Source organism: Rutidosis leptorrhynchoides, chromosome 3, assembly GCF_046630445.1.
Source record: "Rutidosis leptorrhynchoides isolate AG116_Rl617_1_P2 chromosome 3, CSIRO_AGI_Rlap_v1, whole genome shotgun sequence".
In the NCBI taxonomy this organism is placed as follows: Eukaryota; Viridiplantae; Streptophyta; class Magnoliopsida; order Asterales; family Asteraceae; genus Rutidosis; species Rutidosis leptorrhynchoides.
The window spans coordinates 38301151-38311821 of NC_092335.1; the positions used below are offsets into that span (position 1 = coordinate 38301151).

General features: G+C 34.1%; 2 protein-coding genes across 2 annotated transcripts; both read left to right on the forward strand.

Annotated features, from left to right (window-relative positions):
* Positions 1-2237: 2237 nt before the first annotated feature.
* On the forward strand, positions 2238-2840 carry LOC139895961 (large ribosomal subunit protein eL27x-like). Its single transcript, XM_071878518.1, has one exon. It carries the CDS (start codon positions 2294-2296, stop codon positions 2696-2698), a length of 405 nt encoding a protein of 134 aa, XP_071734619.1. The 5' UTR covers positions 2238-2293; the 3' UTR covers positions 2699-2840.
* A 4006-nt stretch (positions 2841-6846) lies between these two features.
* On the forward strand, positions 6847-10006 carry LOC139895962 (uncharacterized). The gene is made up of 2 exons (XM_071878519.1): positions 6847-7248; positions 9489-10006. The coding sequence occupies exons 1-2, from the start codon at positions 6934-6936 to the stop codon at positions 9615-9617; spliced, it is 444 nt and encodes a 147-aa protein (XP_071734620.1). The 5' UTR covers positions 6847-6933; the 3' UTR covers positions 9618-10006.
* The last annotated feature ends 665 nt before the right edge of the window (positions 10007-10671 follow it).

The window sequence follows — 10671 nt, forward strand, 5'->3', positions numbered from 1 at the left end:
CCAACCTTGCACTTGTTCATGCCATCATATGCTTAATTACTACGAAATACAATATTGTGAGTTTCATTTGCTCCATTTTTCAATGCTTTTGCAATATATATTTTTGGGACTGAGAATACATGCGCTGCTTTTATAAATGTTTTATGAAATAGACACAAGTAATCTAAATTACATTCTATGGTTGGATTATTGAACCGAATATGCCCCTTTTTAGCTTGGTAGCCTAAGAATTGGTGTTTATGATAATTGCCACCAATTGACGCGAATCCTAAAGATAGATCTATGGGCACTAACAAGCCCCAGTCAGAGAATTTGAACTGCTTTAGTACTTCGATTTATCATGTCCGATGTGAGTCCCGGAATGATGAGGATATTCTACATGCATCATGTTAAGGTCGGTTACCAGGTGTTCAATCCATATGAATGATTTTTATGCATGATGTTTATGAGAAATGGAAATATGAAATCTTGTGGTCTATTAAAATTATGGAAATTATTGATTACGGTAAACTAATGAACTCACCAACCTTTTGGTTGACACTTTAAAGCATGTTTATTCTCAGGTATTAAAGAAATCTTCCGCTGTGCATTTGCTCATGTTAGAGATATTACTTGGAGTCATTCATGACATATTTCAAAAGACGTTGCATTCGAGTCGTTGAGTTCATCAATATTATTATTAAGTCAATTATAGTTGAATATATTATGAAATGGTATGCATGGGTCAACTTTCGATGTAATGAAAGTTTGTCTTTTAAAAACGAATGCAATGTTTGTAAAATGTATCATATAGAGGTCAAGTAATTCGCGATGTAACCAAATGTAATGTATTCGTCCAGATGGACTAGGACGGGTCATTTCAGTGATGAGGGATACAATAGTCCTAAAACCCCGTGAAAGGCTCGATCGTAATGTTTTTATTTTTATTTTTAGGAATCGTATTTTTTTTTTAGGAAATGTAATTTTTTATATTTTTAATAAACGTTATTTTTGTTTATGTTATTTTTTTTTAATTTTAATAGTTTATGTTATATTTGAAATCATTAAAATAATAATAAAAATAAAAACTGACATGACCAAGTGATATAGGTTACCACTCCTCATTTTTTCTAACTCAGCAAGTCACGCCTGACATGTCAACTGACCTCAATCACCACTCTCTGTGCTCTAAGCGTCACATATCTTCCACCACACAATTATCTACTACTAAATTCATCTACAAATTATCAAACTACACAAAATAGAAAAAGAGCAATAAAGCCCACGCATTGCGGCGAAAAATGGTTTATTCCATACTATTATAATTACAATTCATATATTAAAGACTGATTTTTTAAAAAACAACACTATTATTTGAAATATTTACAACATACATTCGGTTGGCGATTGGCCAATACAACGACCAATATATACGTATACATATGTTATATACAATTCACTCAGCACTAAAAGAAAGGACACTGTAACACCCACGACGCATTAACCAATCCTAGATAGATTAACTGAGCTCGACAATTGGTAAAGTTTTGTATACTCTACTAAAGGTTATAAAATAAGTTGAAACAAATACAATTAAAAATATGATAAAACTAACATTTGTAAGAAGCGCGTATTCAAGTATTATAAGAACTTTGAGAAAACGACATTGCATTAATGGAACGTACGAAACACCAATAAGTATTTAGAATAATATAATCTCATATGTCGTATTCAAATAGTCTGTTGAATTGATAAAAAAAAAAATACAAATAAACAATTAATAATGTAATAATAAAGATATAAAATATAAAAATTTTAAAAAATGTAATAGTGTATGTCAACACCATTTTTACTAATTAAAAATGATGTTAATTTACACCATTTTTTTTCAAATGACAATATCGGCATCATCCAGAGGGAACTTAACCACATTCGCGATTATATGCCACTCAGACGCACATTAAGAGAAAACTCAATTCGCGACGATTTTGGCGATACACATCCACGAACTAAATTATAAAATTTGCTAATTTACAGTTCCATTAACAGAAGATAAATTATCACACCTCATCTGATTTAATGTAAAACATACTCCTAAATAAAATTTAATAAAATTATATTAAATTTTATCGTAAGATAAAATGAAAATAAAATAAATTATACTAGGCCTCATTTTACAACCACGGGCCCATATCCGTTTCGTTATGAAAACCCTAGACATCTTTATTGGGCTTTATGATATAACCATTTCCAAAACCCTAATTCCTCATTCGTCTCAGAAGCAGCCGATTCAGAAGAAGCACAAGGAGCAAAAATGAAGTTTTTGAAACCAAACAAGGCAGTGGTTGTTCTCAACGGCCGTTTTGCAGGCCGCAAAGCCGTTATCGTCAAGCAATTCGATGACGGAACACGTGACCGTCCGTACGGCCACTGTTTGGTTGCAGGAATCGCAAAATACCCGAAGAAAGTTATCCGTAAAGATTCAGCAAAGAAGACCGCAAAAAAGTCCCGAGTCAAGACATTCATTAAGCTTGTGAATTACAATCACATAATGCCAACAAGGTACACACTTGATGTTGATCTTAAGGATATTGTGTCAGTTGATGCGTTACAGTCACGTGACAAGAAAGTGACTGCTTGCAAAGAGGCGAAAGCTAGGTTGGAGGAAAGGTTCAAGACTGGGAAAAACCGTTGGTTCTTCTCGAAGCTTCGATTCTGAAGAAAGAAAGATGAGTTGTTATTTTCTGTTTTTCAGGTTTTGTTATATTTTCGATTATGTTGGACTGATGTTAGTTTACTTTTATTATGTATGAATTGAATTGATTAATGGTTTTTATTCAAAATGCGTTATGGAGGATTTAGTTTTTGCTTGTGCTTTTTATTTGTTGAGTATATGTTTGAATTGCTTAATTATTGGTAGGATTAGTTATATTGGAGTTTTATTCAATTAATGCCATCTGCTAATTTAAACTTCATCATAGAACTTGAAACAATAAATTGTAATTTTGTTGATAGAAGTCGATTAAAGTATTTGTAGCCTCGATGTGAATAGATAATTTGTTACTTTGTTGCAAATGAGCATACTTTCTTTGGTTAAAGCATATGGAGTTTTTGCAGCAATTAATGATAAGATGGCTTAGCATTCAAAGAAGAATCTATTATGTTATGTAGATGAATACAATATTCGTTTTCATTATCAACTTTGTATTGTTGTTTGTAAGTGTTGATCTCTGCATTTAGCCGTTTTATCTCCTCATATTTTAATAAGCTAAGGCGAAACTTTAGAGGTTATGTTGTTTGCTATAAGGTGGCAATGTGCTCAATTGGATGGGGCTCAGATTGCTAATATGGGTGTTGGCTTTGTTTACAAGGTTGTGATGGCGTGTCGAACTTCTGGTTTCCTTCATAAGGCATTTCATCATTTCATAGCTAAACAGGCTTTTTGGTCTTAAAAGTTTTGTTTTGTGGCATTTTATTCTTGCTCTAATCTTTATGATGTTATCTTGAATTTAAAGTATGGTCTAAAATATTCATGATTGATTTCAAAGATTTATATTAGATCTTTGGGCGGAATTTTTTGTAAGTATTGACACCACCAACGTGATCAACTAGGTCTCAGAGATGTTCAAAACATGTTAAATAGTTGCATTGTGATGAAACTTTTTGATATGCAACCAGTGGCGAACTTAGGGCCTGTTTACTTGTAACTTAATTGACTTATTTGACTAAAGGGATTATTCGGTAATACATGTGGGGTGTTTACTTTCACCTTTTTGATTAATTGGAACTAAATGAAGAGATTTGTGGGTCATTCACAAAAGTGGTGTACTCCAGATACAACCATCTTATTTCCATATACACCCTCATTTTCTTTCTTTCTTTTTTTTTATTTATCCTTTCACATAACAGAAGCTTATACGTTTATCCTCAAGAAAGAAAAACACATATCTCCGACCAAGGAATGCCCAACCTTCAGCGACGTTCCAAAATCATAGATAGACACCCACATATTTCCATCGATGTTTGAAAAATGTAGATCTCGATAACCACCCCCTACCTCTACGGGATGGAACCCCTAACCACAGGACTCCATCGATGATGTTCGAAATCGAAAATTGATGTTCGATGATGGTTTATTAACGATTATTTTTAGAGTACGGCGTGATTACTTGGTTTTGGAGCATGATGGTGATGGATTATTTGGGTGAAAATGAAAAATTCTATAAAATGAAATGAAGACGATGACGTCGCTGGGTTGTAAAGCATGAGAGTAGATTTTATTAATTTTATTGTTTAGGTTAAGTTGATCGGTTTTAGATGGATTTTTGGGGAATCGAGATTTGCTCCCTGAATGTCATTGATATATGTTTCTGGATCTGTTATTGCATTTAAGAAAAAAAATTAATCTTCTTTGAACCAGATACAGATGCACACCAATTTTATGTATAAAAATTTGATACATGTGTTTATTTAATTTCAAATTTGTATAAAGGATAAAATAGTCATTTACGATGATGTAGTCGATTATTAAATACCAAAAGTAAACACCTATTTTATATCTAAAGCTTACTACATGACTACATGTATCCATATAGCCATCCATACCCATAAATGACTTAATGTAAAAGTAAGTAAACAGGCCCTTACACTATGAGGAGTGGAGTCCCGTGACCTCGCTAGTCTAGAATTTTTTTTTACGAAGTACCTTTCAAATTGTACATGACACCACTAATTTTTTTGCAGGACTCCATATATTTTTAGGATTTATAGTTTTTTGGAGTTAAACAACTGGTAAAATACCTGTCAAATATAATTACTTGAAAAAAAAAATTAGGACCCCGTTAAGTTTCAATCCTGGATTCGCTGCTGTATGCAACCAAAAACAGAATAAGTATACTCTGTAACAACCTAAACACACGTCTTAATCAGCATGTGAAGAAGCAGAAAACAATCAACAACCTTCATATGCAAGTTCTCCACCCAGATGGCCGTACCACCGATTCACCTCTGCAGGAAGTTGCAATTCTTCGTGGAAGATGCACAAAGTTTTGTATATTCTATGATCAGTGTTTCCAATATATACCATGCTGATAAAACTACAAAGTTATTGTGTTTGGTAAAACACTTTTATTTATCATATGATAAATAGTGGCAAGTTATAACTTTAAAATTTAGATCTTTATCTCGATATTAGTATAGAGTATTTAGAGCACATAGAGGAGATTTTTTGACCTAATACAATACGGAGTAATACATAAGAAATTTTTGGTGTGTCTTTATTAGGTGGTGGTTGTTGAGAGTTACGAGTATTGTTTTTTGAGAGTGCAAGTATAATATTGATATTGATATTGATCAAACCTCGGAATGCCTAAAAACGACAGCGTGCTGCGTGCCTCTTACAAACGTTGTCTAGATAGGCGTCGGGGAATGCCATGAACATCGTTCGGGTGGGAAATAGTGATGAAGGCTACCCCACTTTCATCGCCATTTCTCACTAAATTCAAATGTAAGTATATAAAAAATTTGATTGTCGGCATAGCCAACTCGGATTGACCTATGTTAACTATGCCCCTAACCGCGATTGTGGAATAAATTATACTTTTTGGTGGAACTAAATAAATAAAATATTCGGAAACAATTATTCACAATACGTCTTCAATGCTCATAACCATACATCTATTTTATGTTACCTATTTCTTGTTTATATATCCAACATTAGTGTCACTTTGGGGGCTAAAACACGAAAGGTTGTATGCCAAATCTATGTCCGAATTGAACAACGCAAAGATAATCATCGATGTTGAAAGTTCAGATAACAAAGCGCCAACGGAGATGGTGGTTCATTTGGTGCTGGGTAAGTTAAGGCATTCGTTCTTTCTATTAGAGGTTGGCAAACATTTTTTGGTTGGAAGACAAAGATTTCATACAAGATGTTATATCGGTCAATACTTTATCTATATGATCGTCGTATAAAATCTCCCTCTAGCTAACTTACCTAATAACTCACCCGAATACTATTGAAATGAATAACAAAACAGCACACCGATAGGGTTAAATGACATCAAAAAGCGTCAAAATGACAGTAGAAAACAACATCAAAAAACATCAAAATCACAGAGAAAACTCTAAAGCAGACTCGGAAAATTCCAAAACGGCACATCGACGTATTGCTAGTAGTATATATGTTAGGGATGACAAAAAAACCCTTACTCGATTGAAAATCAGATATTTTTGGGTAGGTTAATGGGTTTAGAGTCGGGTTTGAGGATGATTGTCAATTTCTTTAGGTCCAGTTCCAGAGATGGTTTTGGACACAAACTCGATTACCCGACCCGTATACTCGAGTTCATACCCGTATACCCGATTACTCGGCCCGTATACTCGAAAAGACTCGAATACCCGAAAAAGGCTCGAATAACCGTTTACCCTAAGTAAATGGCAACCCGGATAATTGTGGGAAAATCCGTTTACCTGCTAGTTTGGGAGCCAGTGAGTCTAGATTTCGGACGACTTTTATAATCGGGTTTGAGTCTTTGATGACCTAAACCCGATCCAAACCCGACATTGTGCCATCCGTATATATGGTAATAACATATTCTGGCTACGTATCGGCTACGTATAGGTTTTAAGCTATCGTTGTCGTGTAGTACTGGAAAAGAGATATCTTGAGCAATGGGAGAAGCACTTTGATAAACAGATTTGATCACTACGGCCTAGCCCAAACTTTTAGACTGATTTGGGCTAAGCAAGTTTTCGGTATGTCAATCTGGAACCCGAATTAAAGAAACCGGCCCATTACTCGCCTCTTCGTGAACCTACTTTATTAGAGACGTTCCATTTTGACCCAATTATAGAATTATTGGGTATTGGTATTACTGTCTACTGATAAACACCAACCGCTTAAACGATTCACTTAATTTTGCAGTTTTCATTGAAATTTACACCAGCACAGAAATGTCGGAGAACAAAGCTTTGACTGTCCACAAAATTGACAACGAATCGATCAAGTTTGAGAACCCGTTATCTTCGCTTTTCTCGAAATTCACTCAGGTACTTTCTAATTTACCGTTACCGCAGCTGCCGTCGGCTAAGAAAGATGTAGTGAAAGTTGAAACGGAGAAAAAAGCGGTGGTTCGTGGCGGTGAAGTGGTGGAGGTTTCGAAGACGGAGACGGTTACCTATCCGAATGACCGTACGAAAACCGTTAGTCCTTTGAAGCTTGAATCGGAAGATGCGGAGAAAAAAACGAATCCTGTTATTCTCTGGCAGGTATATATATCTGTATCTATAGTTCTATACACATCTACTTTTATTTACATATATAATATCTATGTATATGTATAAATTGTTGATTTAATAGCTAGGGCTTAATTTAATCTAGAGCTGCTCTGAATATAACTCACTTATGAGATCGAATCTCATTATTATTTTTTTTAAACAGCAATTATATAAATTAAAAATCCACTATCGAATCTGCCAGGAATTCCATCAAATATTTTTACGACCTCTATTACATAACCATTTAAACGAATAATTACAAACGAAACACGCCACGAGAAAATATTCACCTTTCGAGGTAATTATCTAAACCAACGTGTACCATAATCACTTGACTCTAGCAATATGTCATCAATAGCAGCTCTAGTGCTGCTAACCGAAAAAATACAACAGATATCATATTCGCTTTCCAACTCGATAACTTTTCCTTGAACCGATCTACTAGAGTATGTCAACCACTTACTCGGTTCATATGGATTCCCGAAGGAAGACCAAGATATTTAAACGGAAACAACCCCTTAGCACAACCTGATTATGATCGAATCTTATTATAATTATGTGAATTGTAATTACTTAATTTATGCTCTTTTGATTTTCGTATGTTTACTTTACAACAGGCCTGTTTTAGTTTCAGTTCCTACTTTATGGGTTATTCAGTCGCTGATTATAAGCTGAAAATGTGTGGTGTAGTGTGGTTTAATGTCGATAAACAGTAATAAGAGGAAAGTTAAGGATTTTGACTGTATGTTTGATAATTATTAGAATGAAACAGTTAAAGAGTTTACGTTTAATAGAGAGTTAGAGACTAGTTACTGTGAAATTTGGAGCAAATTAGGCACGTGTCGCTGAAATGTATATAATCAAGTAATTCCATGTTCTAGGTTTTGTTTTGCTTATAAAATACCAATTCCTAGGTGATCTATTCATTATGCTCAGTTTCAGAGTTGATAATTTAATACATCGAAGCACCAGACGTGTGGGGATGGATGTTGTAATAAGGTATATGGTGATGCTTTAATAAAAGTTTAGCTTTGCCTAAAGTGATGTTACCTAAGAGCATATCACACTTTAGGGGACCAAGTCTGGGCAGGAGCATTATTTTTTGTTTCTTTATTTTAATTTTTTTTATCTTCTTCCTGTGCTTATATCATATCAGACATAGTGCTAAAGTTCACATCGATAGAGAGCAGATTGGGTAATATTAGTTAAAACTTAAAAGAATGAGTAATCTTTTCTACGTGAGTTTTATTTTATTTTGGATGAGCAACACTTATTATATCTTCATTCAAATTTCAGCTTACTTGAAATCTATCATCAGCATAGCTGAAGATGTGGACATATCTGATAACACCTAATACCGATAGAACATAGTGCAGTACTTCGTCTATTTAGTGTTTCATGGTCCTTATTATGCATCCACCTCTTACTTTTACTTCTGTTAGACTTGTAGTGAAATGACTCTTAACAATCATAGTGTATTGTGATATGTTCAAAACCAAACTAGATGGGAGCTTTGTGTTAAATACATATAAATCCTTTTTCTGTTGCAAAAGAAAATTGAATATATAGATTTATTGTACTTGGAGAGTCAAAATACAGCTCATTTCATCTTAAGTGTTGTCGGTGAGTTCTCTCATGTTCTAAAGCACAATAATTCTGTAATAATATGCTATGCTGTATATCTATTTACTTTACTTGGAGAGTAAAAAACTTAGCTCTCGTCACCTAAGTGTTCACAGTAAGTTTCTGCTTTATAGAGTCAATTTGTGTGATCAAGAATGTATATTAACACAAAAAATATTCTTACTCCCTCATTTTGACCCTATGGAGATGGTAACCATCGCAAATTGATGTTAACTTTTTGGCCCATCCCATACTGAATGTTATTTTTTTGTTCTTGTATTAATTTTTTCCTTTCGTAAACCGCCAGAACATATTTTTGGTACTATTTATATTACACAGGTTTTGTACAGTTATTCATTATGAAGGGCATGATAACCATTTAATCACTAGTCGATAGAACTAGATATTTTGTTAAACTATTTGACAAGTTAAAGTGGTACCCAGACGTATATAAGTCGCCCCATAACCAAGACACGTTGTGGGTTGAAGTTCCATCTGGCAAGCACAAAAGGGTTTCTAGACTTGTGTACGCCAATAAATTTTTTTATGTTTTAAAACACTGAAATATATGAGCTATTTGTCCTAACATCTGTTCTGGTTGTTTTTAGGTTTATGCGATCGGAGGTTTCTTCATCTTAAAGTGGGCTTGGGGACGATGGAATGAGTGCAGGGAAAGGAAAAAGCCATCGAATGAAGACCCACCATCTTCAGAGCCAACTGCAAATGAGGATAACTAGTGCCTATGAAACGTGGTTAATATATGATCTTCTTACATATGGCATATAATTCTCGTAGTCTTTAATCTTGTCTAAACCTGCTACTTACGTTGAATATACAGAGTTAGATATTCACTTGTATGTATCACTTTGCATTTCACTTGATTCTTTCACACACATGTTACAAATGTATCTACATGTGGAGATCCTTAGCACTTCAATAGGGGCTCTACCATGCAAATGACATGAGCACGAAGGAAAATAATATTCATTCGGCTGCGGCTTGTTAGGAACACCCTATCCCTAGGTTCAAGTGACAGTTGTGGTCTTAGTTTACTTAATGACTGAACCTTAAATTTTTCGATCACAGAATAAGACGAGACCCGTATAGACCACCGGCGGGCTTACCATATGAGTTCTAACTAAGGCATGTGAGGTTTCTTATTTGTTATTGATCAGTGGTTACTAATAAATTTTCTTTGTATGATCGTTGCCCTCAAGAACCCTTCACAATGGTTTTACCGAGTAATATTATCAGTTAGAGTAAACACATATAACGTGAGGGACAACAGTTCTTTTTTTCATGTATATGAATATGATACTCAATTCAATTATTGTTGAACGTCCCTGTAATCTGTTACACCATCAACGTCTAATATATCGTGAATTTATTTGTCTTGTTAGTACTTGTATTAAAAGTTGAAAATGTTAAATGTAGTCTTTAAAATACGTGAAGAATGATAAACCTAGCCCCGTAATTGGAGAATGCAAATTTATGCGCTTAAGTAAATATACTATTCCGTATACAACTTTCTCCGTATTTTTTTATAACTCGAAGTTACTATAATTAAACTTTTTGATAATAAAAATATTAAAATGAACACTTACACATTATTAGACTTTACTACGGAGTATTAATTCAACTTAAACTTATAAATCTAATTATAAACGTATATTTATGTCACGGACTTATCTCGATAAGCTCACCGTGGTGCACTTAGTCTCTACTAAGTCAGCCTAGCTCGGGCCTTCCAATGATTCAAGTGACTAAAAGAGAACAAAATAGAGAACAAGT

Bases quoted from the DNA above. Each gene is read 5' to 3' on its own strand.
- LOC139895961 (XM_071878518.1), top strand. From the start codon at position 2,294: ATGAAGTTTTTGAAACCAAACAAGGCAGTGGTTGTTCTCAACGGCCGT.
- LOC139895962 (XM_071878519.1), top strand. From the start codon at position 6,934: ATGTCGGAGAACAAAGCTTTGACTGTCCACAAAATTGACAACGAATCG. The intron at 7,249-9,488 runs GTATATATATCT...GGTTGTTTTTAG, and splicing joins ATCCTGTTATTCTCTGGCAG to GTTTATGCGATCGGAGGTTT.